The following is a 25,130-nucleotide window of genomic DNA, read 5'->3' as shown; positions in this document are numbered from 1 at the left end:
ACCCCCAAAGGAACCACTGCATTGGTTTTGTCCCGCAGTCCCTGACTTTAGATCTCAGACAACTTTTTCTTCCTTCCCCATCACTACTTAGCTCTTCAACCCGCCCCCCCCAACCTCCAGAGCCCCATCTCCTCATTTGCTTCTACAGTTGAGGACGCCCGTCACCAATATAGCCACCATGGGAGGAAAACCAAGGCTGTGGTAATCACCACCTTCTACTGGTCTGCCCAGCATCCTGTCCCTGGGAAAGTCTTTCCATGGTGATCCTGTTTAGTCCACAGGGTTTGGGTACAGCTAACGCTGCCCCCATTCCCAGCTTGCCCCAGGGAAGGACATGCCTGCCTGCCAATCAGCACTCTATCCGTTTAACTGGAGTGATTGGCTCAGGAATGTGACCCAAGCTGGGCTCCTTAAAGGCCTCTTTGAAATTGCTGTTGGTATTTTTGGGGGAAAGATTCTTTCTCTCTGGAATTATGAGTTCTAAATAGGACAATGTCTGTGGCTGCCACTGTAACCAGTGGCTCCAAGATTTTACCAGGAGGCCTGACTCTAGAGGCTGTCCTCGTCAACTGGTGCTCTAATCTGCCTAAAGACTCTGACACAGAATCTGGAGGATGCTATGGGAGTATCGTTAGCAGGTGTGTTCATTCAGCTAGAGGTTGCCTGACACTGCCATTGATGGGGTTATGGATGTAGAACTGCTCCCCAGGGCTAGGGTCTGAGTGTTTGTGGTCCTTCAAAACTGATATGTTTTAACCTATGGTCCAATGAGATGGAGGCTTTAAAAAGTGATTAGGTCACAAAATGGTGAGATTAGCATTCCTATAAGAAGAGACATGAGAGAGACACATCTCTCTCTTTCTTTTGCTCTCTCTTTCTCCCTGCCATGTGAGGACACAGAAAGAGCACACCCATCTGCAAGCCAGGAAGAGAATTTTCAATGGGAAATGAATAGGCCCACAACTTGATCTTGGGCTTTCCAACCTCCAGAACTGTGAGAAATCAATTTCTGTTGTTTAGGCCACCCAGTCTATGGTTTTTTGTTATAGCAGCTCAAGCTGACTAAGACAGGTAAAGAGCACATTCTTCTCTGCCCAGTGATGTTAGTTTTGGCCATGAGACTGGCTTAGGCCAGTGGAATATGGGTAGAAAAAAGAGAGTACATTCTGAGTGTAGGCTTCAGGAGGCATTGCCTATTTCCATCAACCTTTTGAGCTTCTTCCCGTTGCCTTGACAACAACATGCCCTGATCAGGGACTAACCCTTTAGCCTCCATCCCAGAGTGAGAATGCCTGTGGAGCAGATGAACTCTACCTATGGTCTGGGGCAGGCAATTACACCTGACCCTCAGCCAGGAGCCCTGCTCACATAAGCCCAGCAGAGCTTGGCAGAGCCAAAAATCGAGGTGGCTGGTCTATGAGCTAAAAATCACTGATATTTTGGGGATGCTTGTTACAGCAGCAAAACTTGACTAATACAGGTGATACAGATGGGAGATAGCACCCTGGTAACAAAGCCCCCTTGTCTCCCCTAGTTAAAGAACACTTGGAAGGACAGGGAACAGAGGTTTGGGACCAGTCCATGTTTGCATTTTGGTCAGGTTTACTATAATTTTTGAGTTTCAGGTTCTTACTCTATAAAATGGCCTTTCTGGGTTAGTGTGACAACTACATATGACAGTTTAGGGAAAACCCATAGCTGTGCTGAAGACATAGCAAGACATGCCTGTTCCCTCCTTAAGCATGATGCAACGGGCAGCAATAATCTGAGGACAGGACGAATGAATGAACAAATCCTTCCCAATCTGAGTCCTCATTTGTGGGAGCCCTCAGAAGTGTGCATGTCCCCCTGTACCTGTCCTCTTCATCACTGCTGGCTCCTTCTTTAGCTGCTACCTTATCTGCGTACTCTTCTCCTCTGGGCAGGGTCTGAGAAGGCTCATTCAGCATCAAGCATGGATCCTAAGGCAAAAACAGTTGCAAGATGAGACTAAGTACAGTTCCCTGATCCAGGCTGTGGCTTATCAATGCAGAGAGAAGAGGAGAAAGAGCCCCAGCAATCCAGTCCTAGAGCACAGCTCCTCAGGCCTGGAAGAAGAGGCCTATGATGGGTCAGAACCTACCTCAGTTGCTTGGCTTAGGAGCCGTATCAGGTTCTCATATCCTGCTTTCCAGGTGACCAGGCATTTTACAGGCTGACTAAACTAAGACACGGAGAGTGTAAGGAACTTGTCCAGGGTCCCCCCTTCAGTGAGTAGTGGAAATGGGATGTGCCATCAGGCAACTGGACCCTGGGGCCTGGATGCCCATGCCCCTCGTGTATGCACTCTGTGTATGATCCACAGAGCGCGAGCCTTGCTGGGCCTGCTTCACGGCTGTTGTGGGGGTCAGAAAAGGGTGCCCGCAACAGCCGCTGCTCATTATGATTACACCCATTTTGCAGGTGGCAGTCTGTGACATCTCATTACAAACATCAGAAAGCATGGAACCTGCTGAGAGAAGTGGGGTGTGGTGGGAAGAGAATATGGAAACTGTGAGTTAAAACTGAGGCTTTGGAATTTTCTATGAATTGAATTTGTTCACGTCATTCTCCCCTTTGCACAGAGATATGGAGGTGAGAAAGACTTTCTTAATTTGACTTTTCTACTTGTCAGGGTAACTACTGTCCAAGAAAACAGCAGAGCAAGACAGACTAGGAACAGATTTCTTTGTTCAGTGGCGCCCCTGCTCCCAGTTGCAGGGACCAGGGAGTTTGGTTCAGGGCTGTGTACTCTCAGAAATGATGTTCCTGACCAGCTTACAACCTTCATGTGGACCTGAGGCTAAAAGGCATTTTGGGCATTGAAAGTATGTCAGAGATCTCTGCTTCCTATAAAACCCAGAAGCAAATATCATAGCCTAAGCAAAACAGCTTTGGGAGACACAGTTATAAATATAACCATGGTGGTTTGGAACCACCACCACCAAAAATCAAAACAGCATAATACTACAGTGTAAATAAGTAAATGATGATTAGAGTTAATTAGGTTCAGGTTTTCAAAAGGAAGACTGAAAGTTATAAGGAAATTTTGGTAAATAGAAAGCATAAAATATGTTCATCAAAATAAAATGGTACCAGTAGTCATGGTACATGTCAACCAGCTAATTTCTTTTATCATGGATAGCTATCCTGATAAAAGAAATCTGTCATTCAAACACTCTGTTAGCCCTGGCTGGGTGGCTCAGCTGGTTGGACATTGTCCAGCAAACCAAAAGTTTATCGGTTCGATTCCTGGTTGGGGCACATGTCTAGGTTGCAGATTTGGTCCCTGGTTGGGGCAAATAGAGAAGGCAACCAATTAATGTTTCTCTTTTGCATTGATATTTTCTCCCTCTCTTTCTCCCTACTTTCCCTTCTCTCTAAATAAAAATGAATAAATAAAGTTTAGCAAGAACACTCTAATAATGAACCTGTAGGCATCTAACAATACTGCCTGAAAACATACAGCAAAATGTTCAGAACCGTAGGAAAAAGTGGGCAACTTCATAACTATAAGGGAGATTTTAATACACTCCTCTCAGAAACTGGTACATCAGGTAGACACAACACAGTAGCAAAGGGAAGGCTTGGACATGATTAAAAAGCTAAAACTAAACAGCTAAAAAAAAAAGCCTACCAATCACTGCTAACATTTAAATGGTGCTTAGGGTGTGCCAGGTCCTCCACTTATGAGGGGGGCACTGTTGTCCCATTTCAAAGGTGACGAACAAAGGCAGGAGAGGTTATTTAACCTGCCCTAGGTCACGCAGTGAACATATCACACAACTAGAATTCAAATATGTGTACTTTAACTACCAACTGAGAATACGCCTTTTTTCTCTTATGTAGGGAACATTAAAAAAAACCCAAAAACCTGGTCTCACAGCAGGCTACAAAGCAATCTCAACATAGTTCAAAGTGTTGACATTCAACAGATTGTGTTATCTGATGACAATGCAATTAAATTAGAAAGCAACAGAAAGCAGGTTTTAAAAAAGGTAAAGTTCAAAACTCTGAACTACAGCTAAAGAGATACACTTAGTGGGAGATCTATAGCCTTAAATGTATATGTAAAAAAAAACAGTTAAGAAGTTAGAAAAATAACAGAATAAACCTAAAGTAGAAGGAAAGAGATATGAAAGATAAAATTAAGGACATGGAAAAAATAGATCTGACCAACACATCGGAAAGCTGGCTTTTTGAAAAACGCATCAAACTGTTGGCAAGCTTGGTCAGGGAAAATGGGAGAAGGAACCTGAAGCAACATGAATAATGGACAAAGACGTCATGTCAGTTACTACAAAGACGAAAAAGGTTTCGGATGGACTCCAAGCTACTGTGCAGCCCGTGAAAGGGAATGTGTGAGATATAACTGTTGAGCTGCCTCATCAACCATCTGTAAAGGCCATCTGGGCAGGAGCCCAGAAACAGGAGAGGATGGAAAACACTAAAAGAGCTGACGATGCACCTGGATGACTACCCTGACCCCCAGCTACGTCGCGCTTGTCTATTTCCCTACAGTAACTCATGGATGCCTGTGACTCTGGGAGGGGGCAGGAAAGATACCGCTGCTCTTGCACTGCTGATGGGGATCAAGGATGGGAAAAGTTCAATGACTCGTCTCAGGTCTCATGGCCACGGGAAGGTGGCACGAGGACTGGACCCCTGGATCATCGGATTCCCACCCTCGTCACTCCACGTCCCCGCTCTTGCACTTGGCTGTGCCATGTTAGCACAATCGCCAGCTGCCAGAATCAGGACCTAACTGGGTGTGATTTCAAACTCTGTTGTCACAAATGTACTGCCAAGAAGTGTCTGCACAATAGACACTCAGAACCAACCTGAGAGATGAAGGCTGTTTCCCCACATCAACAGGGAGGTGAACTCAGTAATCCTGTGTCTGTTCACGTGTTTCCAGGCCCCAGGATGCCAGAGACAGGGGCGTCCTTCCCAAAGGAGATGAATTTCACCACCCACCGTCTCCCACAAGTAACTACATGCCCCTGTGTTCTTCTAAATTATCCTCCAGCCAAGGCAAAGTTTTGAAGTTCTTAATACAACCTTTTAACTGCCAGGACTCAAAATGGTACTCACAGTGTACTTGTTCATACCCTGCATCAGTTTATGTACCAGAAAGCGCTAAACTCCAGCCACATGCAGGTGTGTGAGGTGCGAGAAGGATAAAGATTAATTAAACATAGTTCTTAATTTCAACAAACTTATAGTTCAGTAGGGAGACCAACAAGTCTTTTAAACGACAAAATAGTCCCCTCCTCTCTCTCCTACACTTTGTTTACCTGTGTTTTGGATCGAAGTACATCATTCAGAAGGAGCTAGGGTACCATTTAAATATTTCACAAATGGACTTGGCCATGGAGACCAAGAGTTGGCTGAAAGAGGGCTTTGAAGCCCACTGATACTTCATTCTTCTCTGCTTATCCACTTGGATCCCTCCCAGTGAGTCCCTCCCAGCGCCACCCCTGCCCCGCTGTGGGGGTATCCTGAGTTACCCCCCCTAATTCACACTCTTGGGTTCCCCATCAGGCATTTTCTCAGGTTCACCTCGGCGCTCTCTCTAGTGCTAAAGTGACCTGAGCGTAAATTGTGCTCAGAAAAATAAATCTCCTTCTCTCCTGCCACCTACCACAAAAACCTCCTCCCTACTCCTCCCAAGCACACGGCTGATTATTTTCAGCCTGTGTTCACATTAGGTCTTCATCTTTCATCTTCGAGGCAGTTAACCTCTTCTGGATTGTTTCCATTTCAGAGGAACACCCACACCCAGGAAATCTCCTGGAAGGGAATTTTCAAAGTCATTCTCAATCTTTCAAAGGTACATTACGCACATCTGAAAATAGAACACCTAATGCAATGGGGTTTTGCTGAAACGATTCCAGGGGACTGTAATAGATACAATACAGTCACCCTACATTTACAGAATGTTTAATAGTTCTGAAAAGTGCCTTCGTATGCTTTCTTCTGTCGATTGCCACAAGTCTCTGGGGTGTGGGGGCGGGATTATCACAGCCACTCTACTAAGGAGACGCACTATAGTAATGTGGCTGACAGCATGGGCCCTGGCGCTGCTCTTGGGGCCTCAGTTTCCCTGCCTGTGAAACAAGGATAATACCAACACCTGCCGGACAGGGTTGTTGTGGGACTGTGTAAAGCCTGGCTCACGGTCAGGGCCTTATCTGTGTCACCACTAGGAGTCACGGGGACACCACACTCCAGGAGGGGCTTGGATTTGCCTGAGGTCCCCACGCAGGCATGGGGTACAGCTGGGGTGGAATCCGTGTCCTAACCCTTAGGCCAGAGTGGTTGCCCTCCTATGCTGCCTTCCTGGGCTCCAGCAGATCTCAGCCTGTCTCAGCCTGGAACCTCTCCAAGGAACAGATCTCCTGGGCAGCCTACCTTGTTCCGTGTCAGAGGGAACTGGACCCCTCAACTCACACCATGTGGAGCGCAGCAGACCCCTGTGGCCTGACGACGCTCAGGGCGTCAGGTACTTAAGGGCTTAGGGATCCCTTGGCTGCTCACCCCAGGCGTTGACGCCCTAGGATTCATATGATCCTCTGGGTTTGGTACAGGGTGACGGATGCACAGCAAGCCATACCAGATCTCCTCAGAGCAGGGACACTTCTCAGGTCTGGGGGAGCTTCCACACGCCCCTGTCTCCCTTCCCACTGACCTCAGGGTTTTTGCCTTGGACCTTTCACTGTGCTCCTCCCCCCTGCCATGTCCCTTCCGGGTGAAGTCACAGGCAACCTCAGTATCCAGGCAGGCGGCAGCAGATGTCACTGTGAAATTCCTAGATTCCTTGGGCAGAAACCTCCCTCTCCCCCACTAGCTGCACAAGCTTCTTCTGTCATTATTACAGCATTTCTCACACAGCGTGTTGAGTGTATAGTCATTTCTCCCATTTGAATGGAGTTCTCCAAGGACCAGGACTGGGCCCCACTCACCCCAGTACTCAGCCCTGTAACCTGCAGAGTAACAGCTCTCATGTACTTGTCAAGGGGAAATGACTTGGAGAATAATTAGCACAAACGACTCTCTTTTTTTTGGCAGCAGATGCAAGCAAGAAAATCTATGAAAATGTCAATATTCTTTGCCCCCAGTTCAGTGCGACCCTGACACCAGAAGAGTCTTCCGGAAAAGCGTTTCTCTTCATAATTACCAAGACTGAACTGGCTTTCTGGAAGCTGGTGAATAAAGCTTTGATGCTAAGGGACTCAAGGAGACCTGACAGAATAGACCAGGACAAAAGGTTCAGGAAAGTCCCTGCTAACTTGGGTGGGGACAGAGACACACCCAGCTTTGGCAGCCTTCCCTTGGCCTGTTCTGAGAGTGGAACAAAAGTTGGCTGTCGGTTGGCATTATTATTTATATTTCTTTGACTCACTGAAATGCTTTGGCAGAACAGCTAAGGGTCTAAACTAAAACTCCCGAGTCTTGAACAAGCTTAAATTTATAGTGCCCCATCCAGGGAGAATGTCACTGGAGAAGCTGGCCTTTTATACCCTGTTTTGAGATCCGAGTGTCCCTCCCCAGGCCAGCCAAGGATTGTTCAGGCCCCACTAAGCCTCCCCCTTTCAGACTGGCCTTCCCCTTGCAATGTCCCGTGCTGCATTGTGGCAGTGGGCTGCTCACACACCATCCAGGTGACCCTGGGAACTCCTGTAAGACTTTGTATCTCCAGGGCCTAGGCAAAGCTTCAACTCACTGGGCTGGCATATATAATAGCTGGCTTGCCACCAATATTGAACTCAATTACAAACATTCTCTGATTGGCTAAGCTCAGGAAGTTTTGTGACTCAGTGTTGGCCAGGCCGTGGGGCAACGGCACCATCGGAGGCAGTGTGGCATGTCTATCAAAGCTACAATGCACGCACTGCACCTGGAGGCAACAGAAGATGACATGGAGTGTCAGCTGTAACTGAAAAAGAAAAAAATGCACATGCGCTGGGCCCAGCAAGTTCTACAATTGGAAGAATTAGCATCTATTGAGCATTTACAAGTACCAGGTGCTGTTCCCAATACCACACACATATTAATTCATTTAGTCCTTGGAAAACCCATGGAGGCAGGTGGTATTGTCATCCCCATCTTACAGGTGAGGCAGCTCCAGCAAGGAGACTTCAAATCCTTTGGCCAAGAGTCTCCCGCCAGTGAGAATGCAGGCATCTAGTTCGGAATGAGCTCGCTTAGCCACTGTACTACACCATAACCCTCTGGAGTTCTGTATTACCTATTATCACTGAAGTATTATCTGTAATAGGGAAACCTCAATGCCCATCAACAGGGAAGGCTAAATACATTATGGTTTTTCTGTTCAAAGGAATATCGGGCAGTTGTTCTTTAAAAAAATAATAATAATAAAGTTATATGGAAGTGTACTGATGTGTTACAATCTCTAAGCTATAAAAATTTAAGTTAGAAAAAGCAGAGTGCAGGAGAGTATACTATCATTTGTGGAAAGCATGACTGCTTATACAAGGTATGGCTCTGCAAGGAGAAATAAAAACAAAGAACAAATAAAAATAGAACAAAACGAACAGTAGGAAACTAGGGCAGTGGGCATGCTTTTCACTGTACACCTGCTCTACCTCTTGAATTCTGCACCATGTATGTAGATTGCTTATTTGAGAAGGAAGTTTAATTTAAAAGAACTATACCTGCAAAGTGCATACTAGTTGCTGGATAGAATACACGGCACCAGGTGACTGCTTTTATTACGGAATATGCACATCCTCTGAGAACTATTTGTTTATGTGTATTTCTTCCCTGTAACATCTCACTCCAAGGCTGGCACATCCTAGGATTCCACTAGGGACAGTGGCAGGAATGAATAACGTGGACGTTAAGTTGAATCAAATGAAACCGATATTCACTGAGGTCCCCCCTACAGCCCTATGCAGCTGAGGGTCCATACTTCTGTCTAGAAACTAAGCTTCCATGAGGGATGAGCTGGGCAGAAGCAGAAAACAGGACCTCCTTCAGAGCCTGCCGAAGAAACCAGCCCTGCCGACACCTTGATTTTTGGACTTCTAGCCTCTAAAACTGTGAGACACTACATGTCTGTGGTGTAAGTCGCCAAATGTGTGGTAGTTCATCATGACAAACCTAGGAAGATCATACAGCCTACCAGAGCTGAACAGAGAGGCACACAGGCCCCAGTTTCTGCCCTGGAGCAGCGTCCCTAGAAGGGCAGCGTGCAGGGGGCAGTGTGGGAGTAACCAAGACCAGGGAAGTGGAGGGAGGCGGCAGGAGGGTGTTATTATGACGTTATGCTTTGTGCTGAGCAGAACTGAAGGCCCCTCTGGAGCGGAGGGCCCCTTTATCTGCCAGGCAGGATGCTTTCAGAGAGGGAGGGAAGACGCATCTCACAAGCCTTGTTCTTTTTCAAACCATGTGGATAATTACTTAGAACTCTCTTTCGTTCGTGGCTTTTGCAGAAGGATTTTGTAGTGATTTTTTTCCAGGCCTATTGGCAGCTCTGAGGTGGTAAAATAAAAAGCCTGTTAATGCCAGTGAGTGTCACTGGGGATGCTGAAGTCCTGAAACAGAGAAATATCCTTAATTAAAGCGGAAAGAGCTAGGGCTTACCTGAATCTCTAAAACGCGGTGGTGCGGGTAGTTCTGGTCCTGGGGTTGCTCCTCGTCTCTTTGGGGACATACCTTGTTCTGTTGGATAAACTCTTCCAGCCTCAAAACCTAGGAGAAGAATAGAAGGGCTTAGTGACGAAACCAAGTCCTGTCTGCTGGGTGTGGTCACTAATCGGGTAATCCCTTCTCCTGGGCCCATCAGTTCTGGGGACAGTGCCTGTTCGGTAAATTCCAAATGTGCTTCCAAAAAGGCCTTTTCTAGTGAACTAGTTGCATCATCTCTTCAGAGGAAGGTGAGCCTGGCTGGTCTGCAAGAGTCCACACTTCCCTTAAAATTATTTACATATGTGTGTCTGCACTAGAGCTGCGGGGGCGATTTCATTGGCTTTCACACCACTGTACAGTACTTCTTTCTTTTTTTAAAAGATTTTTTTATTTACTTATTTTTAAAGAGAGGGAGGGGAGGGAGAAAGAGAGGGAAAGAAACATCGATGTGTGAGAGAGACAGGAGGGAGACATGGAGTGGCTGCCTCTCACATGCCTACCACTGGGGACCTGGCCCACACCCAGGCATGTGCCCGGTCTGGGACTTGAACCAGTGACTTTTTGGTTTGCTGGCTGGCGCTCAGTTCACTGAGCCACACCAGCCAGGGCACTGTTTCTTTTTTAAAAGTTAATTGGTAAAGAAAAGAAACAATGTTTAATAATTATACACATAATAGGAGAGAAGAATAGTTAGAAGGTGCATTGCAATGCCTTAATTATGCTAATTATTATTTACTAACTAATTGTCATGTGTCAATTAGATAGACTGGCTTCCCTGATCTAGAACAAGGAGAAGAACAAGGCCAATAACTATAGAGGAAACTCAGACACTAACAAATCTTTGTAGAAAACCTAATAATTCTCAGGCACCATGCTAGGTATGAGGAGGGGATGGGAAGGGAGTGAGTTAGAGAAAAATGGTAAGATAATGAAATACTGTCCCTGCCTTCAAGGAGCTGTCGTCTCATGGAGAAGACAGATATACAGCAACATTCAACAGACATACGTACAAAATAGCACAATTAACGGTGCGTCTGCTCTGCGCCAGGCCAGGACCTAAGCATTTTACTGCACTAACTCTTCCAATCTGCACAGCTGCTATAGGCAGGTACCACTGGGCTGCTACTGCAGAGCATTCACAGCAGTAAACTCTGCCCAGGGAGTCCAAGGCAGCTTCAGGGCACTGAAGGATGAATGGGAGGCCATCAGTGGCAAGGGTGAGAAAGGACATTCCAAGCAGCAAGAACAGCAGGTGCAGTGGCAGAGGGAGGGAAGGATGTGTGTGAGGACTGAGGAAGTTTCCTTGCCGGGGGGCGCATCATGAAGGAATAGACAGGAGGCGGCAGAGTGCTACGGGGTAGTGGTGGTGAGTTAGGTTGGGTTTGATTGTGAAAAGCACAGGAGTGAAAGGTTTTAGGGAAGTGAGGCGTGGGGCCTCGAGCAGATCTGAGTTTAGAACACTAGTTCTGGAGTCAGCTGACCGAGGGAGAATGGGGAGGCCAGGGGACACAGGGCAGGCTTGCGCGAGGCTCCAGAGACTGTCACAGAAGAACAGCAAGGCCACAAGAATGTGTTCTCGGCTTTACGGAATGAATGTTTGGGGAAGAAACATTGAAAGATTGTGAAGCTACTTATATTGCATCTTGCTAAGGTTTAGGAACTATTTAAATGAGTTTTGTGAGATTGTTTACAAGCAGGTTAAAAAAGAAAGAGTTTCAGTGAGCCATTCTGAGGGTCTTGACCAAGGCATGGGTGAAAAGAGAGGGGAGAAGCCTAGGGGCTTACGTGGAAAAACTCACAGGACTTGATAGCTGATTGGATGTGATGGTGGGCAGGGCGGGGACAGCTGAGGCTGGGAGAGCAGGAGAGGGGAGATGGTTGAGGGTGACGCTTCCATTTCTGGAGTTGGTAAGTGGGTGGGAAGATAACGATACCACTAAGGTGGCAGAAGAAATGGAGGGTGAAGGGCAGGCCTGAGGCACTTTGTCCACAGCCTGACTCCGGGTCAGGCCCCACCGTCTGTAGACACTGAGGTTCTGAATGACGCCCAGGCATTGAAGGGGCAGTGTGAGCACAGTGGTCAGCAGTGGGGGCTGTAGAGCCCCATGACCTGGTTGGGTCCCAGATCTGCTTCTTGTTACCTGTGTGACTTTGAGGAAGTGATTCATCTTCTCTGTTTTCACTGAGAAACCTTCACTGAAGAGTTTTCTCATTTGTAAGACAGAGATACTGATAGTGCAGTGGTTGTAAGGATTGAAAGTTAATGTGTGTAAAAGTATTAACTCTTAATACTTTCAGATATTTTTAAATACTGCTTAGATAGCACCTTAACTAGAGTAAGTGCTTAATGAAGGCTCGCTGTTGTTATTTTTAAGGAGAGGGTACTGGGGGGCATTCAGAGAAACAATGAGGTGATGGCCCAGGTGTCAGAAGTGGAACTGGGCTGGTCCCAAATACACACGTGAAGCCTCCTTATGCTCTGCAGAGAGTGGTGGTCTGGATCCCATATGAAGATTGGGCGTACATGTCAACAGGGCAGGAGGGGGAAAGGTGGGGAGGGAGGGGGGAAGGCGGGGGGGGGGGGGGAGGGAGAAAGGCCGGGAGAGACTGGCTTCTTTGCTGAGCAGCCCGCCTTGGGCTGCGATGGAACAGAAACCTCTACAGCAGGGTCTGTCCATCAAGACCTCGCCTCTAGAGCCCTGCTATATCAAGAGTAAGGAGTGGCCTGCTCACCTTTTTTCCCTTTAAATGGCAATTGGGAGATAGACAAAAGGTTAGAGAAAAACGTAAAGTGTGCGCTCATCCCTCAGTTGTCGAAACAACACAGCACACACACAGTGGTGCCCCGGGCTTCTCCCGGCCCGTCAGCCTTTCTCCCTGCTAGAAATAGCCCTGGGTTCCAACTGGTTGTATCGTTCTCCTGCGTGTCTCTGAATGGAACTCCATCACATGCATTCCTGAGCATCATTACTGTGTCGCAGGCAGTTCTGTATTTTTCAGAGCTGCCCCAGAACCGATTTCATGGGCTCCTATGGGATGGGAGGCGCAGGGCTCATCTGGAAGGTGTGAGGGAGGGCCGGGGAAGCAAGGACACCTGTTTACATCTTTGTTTTCATCTAATCAGGCTCAGGAGTGAACCGTGTTTCCAGCCCCTTCTTCCTAGTCACATGGACAACAGCTCTTTTAAACTTTGACCTTGGCCTCTCGGTGGCCTGGACAGGTGGGCCCATGAGGCTAACTCTTGTTGGTCTGGTCTACACCCAAGGCCTACCCCTTTCTCCCTTGTCTTCCTCAACCGTGGAGGCCTGACACGTAAATCCTGGCTTTCCCATGCCGGCCCTGCGACAGAGGTGTCAGCCATGGAGTAGGAGTCAGCTGGGCTTCTGCAAATGCCTTTTGATGCCTGATGAAGTGGGCAGGCCTGGTCATGCCTGCCCCTCCCTGATACCTGGTTTAAACTTGGACCTGACAACTGGAGCAGCAACAGGCACTTGGAATTGAGCTGACCTCTTCATTCGATGCAGCAGGCACAGTGCCCAGGGCCCACGATACTTTTAGAGGCCATGGAAAGTTTTATTTTAAAATCAGAAGAAAAAAAATACAACCTGGCTCTTCTCATCTTTATATGAATTCAGTCATAATATATAATTTCTAATGTTTTTTTTGATAAAGGAAAGAGGCCGTGGTGACAAATGTATCTAATGCCCACAGAAGTGATAGCGAAGCCCGGCGGAAGGGGAGATTGGGAAAATCCAGATTTACCAGGCCTGATATCATTTAGCCACAGAATCAACACCAGCAGCCTCCTGCCTGCTCCTGTCTTGTGAGACATAAGTGCCTCTCTGATAAGCCTCTATAAACTGGGCTCTCTGCTACTTGCAGCTAAATTGATGCCTCCTGAGACAGCTTTCTCGACACACTGAAGTCCTTTTGTTTTGCCTCAGGATGCTGAGTGTAATAAGGTCGGGGCAGTTTCCTTCATCCTGGCATCTCAGCGAACCAGGAACTCCGGGGCCCAGAGCCATGCCACCCAGCACCGCACTGACTTGGGACTCACCTCAAGCAGAGAATTCTGGAGCTTCACACTGAGGGCCGCTTTCTCTTCCTCTAGCTGCTTTATTTCATTTTCTGACTTCTTTTTCACTTCCTCCAACTGCGCTTCTACTTCCTAAATAACAATTAGGGGAGTTAGCCACGCAAGGCACAAACTATGGACAGGGCACACGCTGCCTTGTCCCAAAGGGGTTCAGAGAGGGTGACGAGAGTCACTCAATACTGCAAGCGAACATGAACTAGAGATACAGGAGAAGGTCAAAGAAGGGTTAAGTCCGTACCATGAGACCTGATACACATGGGGAGGGCAGGGGAGACCCTTGGTTTTCAGTTTTGTAGCATCAGATAAGAAAAGAGAATGCTTATTACTGACACAATTCTGTGTCCCGTCAGTCAAAAGGCCAACTACATTCTCAGGTTCAGGGAAACATTAAAGGCAGAATGAACTATAATAGTATTTGATGGCAGACAGTTGCATGTTATTAAAGCTGCATGTTGTATTGATAAACCCTAGAGCGAGCACCAGCACATTCTCCTAAAAAAATAGCTAATAAGTCATTAGTGGAGAGAAGAAAGGGACTACCAAAAATATTAAATAAATCAAAAATAAACAGAAAAAGAGGTAAAAATAAAAGAGAACAGAAGTGGCAAATGAAAAAACAGCAAGAAGGTAGACAATGATAATTCCGTTAAATGTAAATGGTCTAAACGACCTGCAATAGTCAGAGTGTCAAAATGAATTAAAGGGTGAGACCCAGGTACACCACAAAAGCACTTCGACTCGAAAGGCAGAGGCAGATTAAATGTAAAGAAATGAATTAAGGCAGACCCTGCAACCTAACCATAAAAACAATGGAATGTTGATGTTTTTATCAAAGTAGACTTTAGGACAGGAATTTTCACAAATGATTAAAGGGCCAGCTCATTAAAAAGACATAATAATCCTAAGTGTATGTAATCTAATGAACAAGTCTGAATTTATATAAAGCAAAAGCCAAGGAGAAATACAAAATTTGAGATTTCAGTACTCCTTTCCCAATAATCAACAGCACAAGTAGAAAGAAATGAATGAGGAAATGAAAGCCTTGAACAGCACCACCAACCAACACAACCTAAGCATCGTTTACAGGACACTCCACCTGAGAGCAGCGGACCCATGTTCTTTCCAAGTGGGTAAGGACCGTCCCTCAAGCTAGACCGTATGTGGGCATAAACAAGATGAATAAATGGAGTGAAATGATAGAATCCACTCTTTGACCACAAGGGAACTGAATTAGAAATCAATAGCAAAGAGATATCTGAAAAGGTCCCAATATTAAGCAACATATTTCTAAATAACCAAGAGTACTTTTGGAGTCGATAGAAATAAAAAGTTGGAAACATTTTTTTAGAAAATCATTCCCCCAATGTTCATAGCAGCACAATTTACAATAGCCAAGTACTGGAAGCAACCTAAGTGCCCATCAGCAAATGAGTGGATCAAAAAATTATGGTACATTTACACAATGGAATTCTACGCAGCACAGAGAAAGAAGGAGCTTATACCCTTTGCAATGGCCATGGATGGAACTGGAGAGCATTATGCTAAGTGAAATAAGCCAGGCGGTGAGGGACAAATACCATATGATCTCACCTTTAACTGGAACATAATCAACAAAAGAAAAAAGCAAACAAAATATAACCAGAGACATTGAAATTAAGAACATTGTAACAATAGCCACAAGGGAGTGTGGAGGGGATATTGGGGAGAGGGGTCTCTAGGAGCTACTATAAAGGACACAAGGACAAAATCAAGGGGGAGGGTAGAGATGGGGGAGGGAGGTGGGACTGGATGGGGTGGGGTGGAGGGAAGGGGAGAAAATGCAGACAATTGTAACTGAATAAAAATAAATAAATAATTTTTTTAAAAAAAGAAAAGAAAATCATTCCCATTTATAGTTATTTCAAGTAGAAAGCAGAGGCCTAGAATGGATTGGGGTGACTTCTTTAAGGTTTGACAGTGAGTCTGTTTCTCCAGACACAGCGCTTCTTACACACTGGCTCGAGTCTGGTGTTTGAGGGCCTGTCTTGTTCCTCCTACAAGACTTCAAGTTCCTTGAAGGCATGCATGATTCCTGTATCTCCGCACTGCTCAAAACGCCGTGGGCACCCTCAATAAATGGTAAATAAACAGTGAATGGACAGAGGCAGGTGAGGACCTGCAGGCTGCCCTCCAAGGCCCAGGGCGGTGTGGATTTTGTTACACTACATAGAGGACAAATCTCAGTGGCTTGGGAGTCAGGCAGGCCTGATTCACATCCAACTGTGTCATCTCTTAGCTGTGTAACACTCAAGTTACTCCACCTCCCAGGCTCCTCATCTGTGAAACAGGAAAACCCTCACCTATAGGGCTGAGATAAGGATTGAATCATGGAGTAGAAAGTTGTCCTTCCATTTGGTTTCCTAGCATCTGATCCTCCTCCAGGTGTTTGGGAAATCCTCCCTCTGATACATCAGAGTCCTCCTTCCACCACAGAACCTGAAAACACCAGACCTACCTTCCCAGACTCCCTTGCAACTAGGCCTGGGCATGTGACTGAGACTCCACCACTCGGACATGCCCATCCCAGATTTTGAATCAGAAGCCATGGATATGGGCAAGCGGGAGGCAGGCAGGTCTGGCAACTTCAGTTTCCAGCGCTGCAGGACAGGTCATTCCAGAGCAGCACTGACCAACGGCAATCTGCGATGACGGAAATGTTCTAACCCTACCGTAGTTAACATGGAGAAATCGCGCAGTGCCATTGCCCAACACGTTAGTCTCTAGCAACACACGGCTATGAGCACGTGAAATGTGGCTAGCTCCACCGAGACACTGAATTTTACATTTTATTTAATTGTGATTAATTCGATTGTAAATAGCCACGTGTGTCTTGTGGCTACCATATGAGACAGCGTGGTTCTCCAGGCCGTGTCCAGGGCCTGGTATTGGTGGTGTCAGCGGTGAAAACTGCAGGTCTGGGCTCAGAGGTGGCAGCAGGGTGTCTCCATCAGTCTTGCAGTAGATTTGGGACATTCCTGGCTGGGTAGCTGCCCAGTTCCCTGGTTTTCCAGAAAACAACTCATTATTACTTGTTACTAAATTCCTTTTCTGCCTCCCCTGCCCAGGGTGGGTGTGTGATGCTTGCCAGCCAGAATCCTAAGTGATACAGATGAGACATGGAATGCAGCAGTATTAGCACAGCTCAGGAGGGACTCAATAAATTTTCCCACGCTCTCCCTAGGAAACGATGCAGGCAAGTGCTTATCATAGTGTATGTAGTCTGCTCTGCCTGCCAAGGTTATGTGATAATAGCACCTAACTTTGTGGACAGGGAACACAGACAGGCCTCCTGGGTCAACTCCAGCCCATCCCCTGTAGTGTCTCCTTCAGGTTAAGGTAGCAGGTAGGATACACAATATACCTACAGCAAAGCACTCAAAGAGTGTACTCTTAACTCTAGAGGGGAAAGTGTTGTCTATTTTTAGCCCATGACCCTAGATTTGGGGCCTCTTCAATGGCCTAACTTATCTAATTTATATCCTCAGTTTATAGAAATTACCAAAAGGTAAAAAACAAACCACAGAGCGGCAACCCCCAAATCCAGGAGGAAACACAATGTATTTCTATGTGATTCATTTCCCAGACAGACTCATGCCCCCTGATAAAAGCTGAAGTGGGGTTTCTACACCGAGTCAGGCTTGGTTGACAGGTTACCAGGGCAACCTGCAGCTCTGGGAGAGCTCTAAACCTCCCACTGACTGTGGCTCAGGATGGAAAGATTGCTCAGCTGGAGTCTGGGAATTGGATTTGTGCGACCAGCCACAGCTCATGGGGAGAAGAATGCTTTGAATTCAGCTGCTTCCTACTCAGCACAGGGGTGGGAAACCAGGGGCTCTGGAGTCAGGCTATCCATTTTTAATACTACCTCCACCACTCACTGTCTGTGTGAGTTGACATAGAACCTTTTTCTCACCTCTAAAATGGGAATATGAATACCCAGTTTTGTAATATTGCTGGGAGGATTAAATGTGTTCCTAAGAATAAAGTGCTTTATATGTATAAAGTATACTGGGCACTAAATAATATTATCAGATGTCATGCTATGCACATGGTAACTAATTGCAGCTGCTGTTTAATAGAACTTTTACTACATGCCGTGCACTGAGCTAAGAGTTTATAAATAACACTATACTCAGTCCACATAATAAGCCCTCAAAGTATGTATCCTTATTTCAGAGTCGGGTTTCAGAGAGCTTAAGTGACCCATCCATGGCCATGAGCTGGTGGGAGAGTCAGGACGTGGACCCAGGACTAGCCTGGGTCTCTCATGAGTTTGTTTGTTTACCCTACACACGTGTATCGAGTACCTACTGCTCTTAGCCATCACACAACACTGCGTTGCCAAGTGACATTTGATTATCTTCCAGGAATACTCAGAGCTGAGGATGTGGGCTCTTGACTTATAAAGAGGCTTTCCTGTAAGACGTGGCCCCCTGTGATCTGCAGTTTTGCTTTCTGTGGTTTCAATCACCCATGGTCAACTACAGTCTAAAAACATTACATGAAAATAGTTAGAAATAAACCATTCCAGTTTTAAGTTGTGCGTCATTCTGAGTAGTGTAAGGAAATCCCCACTATCCCAGTCCACTCTGCTGGGATGCGAATCACCCCTTGGTCCAGCGTGTCCAGCTGGGCAAGCTCCCCGCACATCAGTTACCTGGTAGCCATCTGGGGTATGAGATCCATTGTCATGGTGTCCCAGGGCTTGTGTTCAGGTGACGTTTATCTTACTTAATAATGGCCCCAAAGCCATTCACATAACTTCTGTTACAGTGTATTGTGATAACTGTTCTATTTTATCATTAGTTATTGCTGTTAATCCCTTACCATGCCTCGTTTATAAATTAAACTTTATCATCGCTCTGTATGCACAGGGAAAAACATAGTGTATCTGGGGCTCACAACTATCCACGCTCTCAGGCATCCACTGGGGGTCTTGGAATGTATCCCTCATGAATAAGGAGGGGATGACTGTACTTCAAGCACCACCTATGTTCACAATAATATTTACACTTCACTGTTTTCCTAAAACATTCACATATGTTGTTTGCTTTCCCCAGCAAACAGGACAGATGAGGCTTTGAATTCCCCCTTAGCAGAAAGCCCCCACTTCAGTGAGAGGTTGGAATAGAACCCAGAGGCTGAAAATCTTCCCCCACATTGCCAGGCAGCTGACTAATTACCTGCCTCTACGCTGTGCTTAGAAAGCCCCAGGCACTAGGACGTGCTTGCTTTTTTCAGGAGGATCACCTCATTTAATCCTCGCAGCTACGCAGAGAGGTGCTGCTACCATCGTCTCATGCTAGAGGAACCGGAGACTGGCATAGTCTCTCTCTGAGGGCCCAGGTTAGGTAAGTGCTGTGGACACAGAGCTGTAGGCGGGTGGAGTTGGGATTTGAGTCCAGGCAGTCGGCCAGTCCCGAGTGATTGCTTCATGTTATTTCTCTCTGACTGTGCTGAGTGGAGTTGACTTTCCCTAAGGTAAGCGCTCAGATGACACGATTCTGCCCCCTGTCCCTGACCCCAGCCCATGGTTCTAGGGCGTCCCCCTCTCCTCCAAAGACCCCAAACTCCCTTTGGACAGAGAACTAGCTTTCGCCTGTACACAGGAGGAGCTCAGTAAAGGTTTGAGGAAGGAAAGAAGAAAGAGAAGAGGAAAGAAGGGAGGTAAAGGAAAGGCAGCGGAAGAGCACGGACACGGATCTCACCGTGCGCAGCCTCTTCCTCTCGGCCTCCACTGACGAGCGGACCGACTTGATTTCCGCCGTGTGTGTCTTCACCAGGTCTTCCAGGCGCTTCACCAGCTGCTCTTTGAGATGTTTCTTCTCCTCTTCTGTCTGACGTTTGATTTTACGAAGGTCCTCTTCATACTGTTGCTTCACGTGTTCCGCCTCCACACGCGCCTCTTTCTTGGCCTATAAAAAAGAGCAGGGAGCCACCGTTTCTCCTTTGTGCAACCTTACAGTTTATGTGCTGATTTACAGCCTGTTTCACGAGGTGCAATAAAGTTTATAAGACTATACTTGACATTTGTAAGAGACTTGACTTTATGCACCACTGGAAAAGGGCCCTTTGGAATAGTGTATCTATTGTCACAGGATCAGATACAGTAGTGGTTTCTAAGGAATGCTGTCTTAGTTTTGGCTGGGAACGTTCAGCGGGAATCCTAAGCAAGTTCCCAGTTTGCCAGGAGTCAAAGATAAGGAGTTGGGAGAATTCTGCTATATTCTCAGCCTCCTAGTTTCAAATGACATGGAGTGGGCGGGAAGTCAGCTGGAGTTCAGACCCGCGCTCCCACCCCTGGAGCCACGGCACCTGCTGCTTCCAGGTGAATCCGTGGTGGTTGCAGGTGGAGCTCTACCTGAACCGCATTGCAGCAAAGCCTCCTATGCCTTCCCCACCCCCAGGGCCAGGTCACATACTACCTGTGCGTCTATGCCTCCTTTCGTACACAGACAGTCCTTGGGGAACTTCTGATCCTGCTGAGCACGGGGATTGTGGGATTCCAAGTCATTCGCTTTCCCTAAGACTTCATTCTCTGCAATTCGCTCTGTCTTCATGTCCTCTATAAGCAAAAGTTTCAACATTGTTTGGAATGCCTTTGGCCTTGGCCTCAGTCTGAGGTCTTCTGCAACCAGGTCCCTATTCTGCTTTGAACGATTTTGCCCACCACTCCCCTGTGTAATCCCTGCTCTGTGGCCTCCTGGGCCTCAAGCACAGTCAAGGCTGTGACCGTCATCCTTGCTCAAGCAGCACCCTGAATTCAAAGAGTGCTCTTCCTTCCTAAACTACTCACCTCTAATTTTGTGATTGTGTTTTCCATAGGTTAAAAAAAAATTGAGCATGTTCCTGGAGATATGTACATTCAAAGGGTTTAAACTGAAGGGAATTTAAAAGATAAGACAACAAATAAATATTACTAAAATTGCTCCCTTTCTTCCCATATTCCCCAAGGTCCTCATTCCCTACTTCTGAACCCACTGCTCTGACCCTCTACACACCTTTGGTTCCATTCCAAACCTCTGCTCCTCTGCACCCTTTCAGCCCTCGGTGATTCCTTCTCTCCCTGACACATCACTCTCCCACTGCCTGGACCCCATTCAGGACACCAAAGCATGCTGGGAGCTATAATGTAACTGTGCTAGATGCTTCCCAGAGGCAAAGCCCAGGTTGCGTGCCTTTGTTTTCTTTCCCAGTGTCAAGCTGGTCACACTGTAGGTAACTGAGAACTTTCTGATGAGGCAGCCTAGTGGGAGGCACTTTGGAATCAGATATTCTTAGACACAAACACCAGCTCCATCAGCAACCAGGTTGGTTGGCCTTGACCTGGCCATTTAGCCTTTCTCAGACTTATTTCTTCATCTGTAACCTGTGATACTGACACCACCAATCTCACAAAACTATTGGGAAGACCCTACTATAACAGCACTGTATGCAATAACGTTAAAAGTGTAACGTGCATAGTGGTTATCAGAGGGGAGGGGGCCAGGAGGACAAAGATGGCAAAGGGATCAAATATATGGTGACAGAAGAAAACTAGGCTCCAGGTGGCCAGCACACAACAGAGTGAGTATACAGATGCATTAATTAAGTTGTACAATTGAAATTTATGTAATGTTATTAATCAATGTTATCTCAGTAAGTTAAATATTTAAAAAGTATGAGGTATTGTCTGAGTATGGGATAGAGGCCAGTGCTGAGAGTTTCAGGCACTATGGTGGCCCGATGGGGAAATATCTGGGACAAAGGTGTCCTTCTCCCTCATGCCTTCTAGATATCTGGCCTGTAGCGGCGCTAGGTGTTGGCCCACCTGTGTCCTCCATGGACCGGACTGGCCCACCGGCTGGGTCAGACCAAACAGCCCTGCCCCTCCACTCTGCTCTGCCCAACAGCCTCCAACCTGGCGTCTAACCTTTCATCTGTAGGGAAATCGTTCTAGGGCATCTCACCAGTTTTCTGTGGCACGTGACACTCCTGTAGCATCAGTCTGTCCTTGGCCATGGCCAGCTTCTCCCCAAGCTTTTTTGCAGTGCTTTTCAACTCTGAGTTCTCCTGTCGAGCCTCCTTGAGCTGCACATCCAGGTCCTACACAGACAGACAGGGTCTCATGTCTCTGGTTACAGTTCCGCACAGAGACATCCTTTGTTCACAGAACTAACATCAGATCTGAAAGGTGGGGAAGTGCACAGCATAAGCCCTTAGTCTCTGAGATTCAGAGGCTCAGGGTTCATCAAATTCCCTACTCATCCTCTGATTGGCTGTACGACCTTTGGGAAGTTACCTAACCCTTCTGTGGTGAGGATCGAATGAGATAAAGTATCTGGGACAGAAAAAGATGCTCAGGGAGTCTTAGGAACACTGTCCACTGCTACTTCTAGGGATGGGGCTCTGTAAGTCCATGGGGCTCACATACTGACTTGATGGTCTGGCTCTCCACGAATACAAAGCCCCAAGGATTTCAGGACAGGCGAGTTCTTATGGAATGAGCAGGGTCTCTCGAATGAGGTTGACATGAGTTCACAAACTTACCAGCAGTGTGCCCCGCCAGGCCAGACCTTAAGCCTCTGAACTTCGCTCTTGTCTTCCTATCTGTAAACTGGAAGTCTAAGCTCTCTGAGGTCAGAGACCAAGATCTGCTCACCGTGTGTCTCCTGCCCCTAGCCCTGGCCTGGCTCACGGTAGACGTTCAATAAACACATGCTGAATTAATGTGGTTTAACTCAGTGGAGATAATAAAACTCACTTTGGCAGAAGTCAAGTGCTTTTGACAGTGCCTGACACATAGCCGGTATTCAAAACTAGGGGCCGTCCTTATCCCATGGAAGAGGTAGGGAGGAATCCTGCGTTACCTGAATCCTTTCCTTCAGCTTCTGGGCATACTTCTTCAGGTCACTTATCTTGCGGCCTCTGTGCTCCAGGTCCCCTTCCAGCTTCCGGACCTGGGCCTGCAGGGCCGACTCCTGGGCCTGGAAGTTCTTGCGGAGGTCGGTCTCCTTCTCCTGCCACTGCCACAGGGCCTCGCTCACCGACTGCTGCATGGCCTGCCGGATGGCCTCATTCTCCCGCTCGTAGCTGGCCCGCAGCTCTTCGGCCTTCTGGGCATAGTCCTTGCTCAGCTGCTGGTTCTCCACTCGCAGCCGCTCCACCTCCAGCAGGACCTCTTGCATCTCGGGGCCAGCACTCGGCTCTGCCTTTGGGTCAGGACTCTCCTGGGACAGCTGGCCCCACTGGGGTGCGTCATGGCCCATCAGGTGCCGGAGTCTCTTCTCATAGTCAGCTTTGAGCTCCAGCATCTCCTTGGAGAGGGAGAGGACCCGCTCTGCGTGTTCAGCCTCCACCCTCAGCTCCCTCTCCTTGGTCTCCAGCCTACACGTGGCCGACTGGGCCAGTGCCTCCTGTGTTAGTCTCTTTTGCAGCTCCAGCGCACTCTCCAGGGCCTGAATGCGCTGGAGCAGGGCCTCCTCCTCCTCTGCGCGGCCCTGTCCCTGTTCTTGCAGAAACCGTGCCTTGGTCTCTGCCACTGCGTTCCAGAGCTCCTCCTGGTGGGCCTCCCGCAGTGCCTCCATGCTGGCCTCAGCCTCATCCTGGCGGGTGTTCAGGGAATAAATCACCTGCAGGAAAAGCCACAGTGAGTGTGAGGAGTGCAGGCATGTGGGAGGGCCAATGTGACCAGAGACACTGCTCAGTGGTGGTGACTTAAGCTGACCCCCACGAGGAGCACCTGCGAGGAGGGTTTGTGTGGAAGTGATTTATTAGGGATTGTCCCAGGAGGAATCAGTAAGGGAACAGGGAAGCAGGATGGGGTGGAAGCAAGGAAGGGGGTGAGATCCCATAAAGGCCCCCAGAGGGTGTCTGTGGCAGCGTTCCCCAGGGGACCTTTGCAAGGTGCCATGGGAATCCAGCAAGGGGTTTAAAGCTCTAATTTGTTCAAAAAGAACATGTTGGGATGCAGAATACTAGAAAATGGAGTTCAGCTCTTGCTGAATTACACACCGTGACCCAGTGGGAATGCTAAGTTGACTTAACATCTGAAAATCACTCACTGTAATGCACTGCATGAAGAGAATAAAGGACAGTAGAATAGAACAAAGGAAAAAAGCCACATGATGGTCTCTGTAGACACAGGAAAAGCATTTGACAAAATCCAACACCTCTTCATAATAAAAACCACTCACCAAACTGGAAATAGAAGGAACTTCCTCAACGTAATAGAGGGAATCTATGAAAAACCCACAGCTAACACTGTACTCCATGGGGAAAGACTGAGTGCTTCTCCATAACTTCAGATACAAGACTGGGTTGCGTTGCTACTGTGTGGAGAAGAGAATGAAGGAAAGCAGGAGCATGGTGGAGCCCATACATAGTATATACCATACACAGTAGGTACTCACACATAGTAGGTACTCATTACATAGTAGGTTCTCATATACAGTAGGTACTCACTACATAGTAGGTACTCATACATAGTAGGTACTGATCACATAGTAAGTACTCATTACATAGTGGTACTCTACATGGTAAGTACTTACTAAATGTTTCTTCCTTCTCTCTTCTTACATTATCCCCTCAAAAGGGAGCATCCCTTGTTCTTGGAGACACCATGTCTGAAGTTTTTGAGCAGATTTTGAGCAGACCCACCCTTTCATGGGTTTGGTGCCTCCCAGGTTACCTGGCAACCCTTCTCTTGCCACCTCTTTGCTTTCTTTTACTCACCACCTACTAAACTGAAACATCAAAGCAAGTGGCCCTGACTCATTTATAAATCCACCTTCTCAGGAGGAGGCCGACTTCAGAATCCATCAAGGGACATGGGTAATTCAGCAGCCAAGAGAAATACTGAGCAAGCCAGTAAGTCTTTCCAAGGGTTTTAGAAATATACTGGTTTGATTTCAGAGAAAATTTCAGCTGAGGGCCTTTTAAAGTCTCAGGGGCTGAGTACTACAAGCTTAACCAAGCTGTAGTTAATGGATTCTGAGCACCAGATACTGAGGAAACTTCCCATCAAGTCTGGCAGCAGGAGTCAGGAGTGAAATGGAAAAACAAAACAAAACAAAACAGTAGTCGTTGAGTGCCCAGAGTATAACACTGAGTAAGTCATATACATACCAGAGACAGAAAGAGGGGAGAGAGAGGGGGAGGGGGAGGGGGGGAGGGAGGGGGAGAGAGAGAGAGAGAGAGAGAGAGAGAGAGAGAGAGGAGGGAGCCAGTTAGCACCTTTGGAGCTATGTGAGTTGCTCTGCTAGAGGTCTGCAGGGGCGCAAAGAAAGGCCGGCGGTAGAAAGCTCACATTGCTCAGAGATTCTCCCGCTTGCTCCCTGCATCA

At 47.3% G+C, this 25,130-nt stretch overlaps 1 protein-coding gene across 1 annotated transcript in view; it reads right to left on the bottom strand.

Annotated features, from left to right (window-relative positions):
* Window positions 1-25,130, bottom strand: part of FAM184B (family with sequence similarity 184 member B) — a 75,301-nt gene that overhangs the window by 18,672 nt on the left and 31,499 nt on the right. Inside the window, exons 2-8 of the mRNA XM_045183075.2 lie at window positions 22,657-23,418; window positions 21,757-21,892; window positions 20,233-20,372; window positions 19,516-19,722; window positions 13,730-13,840; window positions 9,628-9,735; window positions 1,855-1,961 (exon numbers count right to left, since the gene is read on the bottom strand). Coding sequence (XP_045039010.2) covers window positions 1,855-1,961; window positions 9,628-9,735; window positions 13,730-13,840; window positions 19,516-19,722; window positions 20,233-20,372; window positions 21,757-21,892; window positions 22,657-23,418 — 1,571 coding nt within the window. The remainder of the gene's footprint in view (window positions 1-1,854; window positions 1,962-9,627; window positions 9,736-13,729; window positions 13,841-19,515; window positions 19,723-20,232; window positions 20,373-21,756; window positions 21,893-22,656; window positions 23,419-25,130) is intronic.

The sequence above is a fragment of the Desmodus rotundus genome, chromosome 4 (assembly GCF_022682495.2).
Source record: "Desmodus rotundus isolate HL8 chromosome 4, HLdesRot8A.1, whole genome shotgun sequence".
NCBI lineage: Eukaryota > Metazoa > Chordata > Mammalia > Chiroptera > Phyllostomidae > Desmodus > Desmodus rotundus.
The sequence above is the reverse complement of the archived record's forward strand: the minus strand, read 5'-3'. Positions and strand labels throughout refer to the sequence as shown.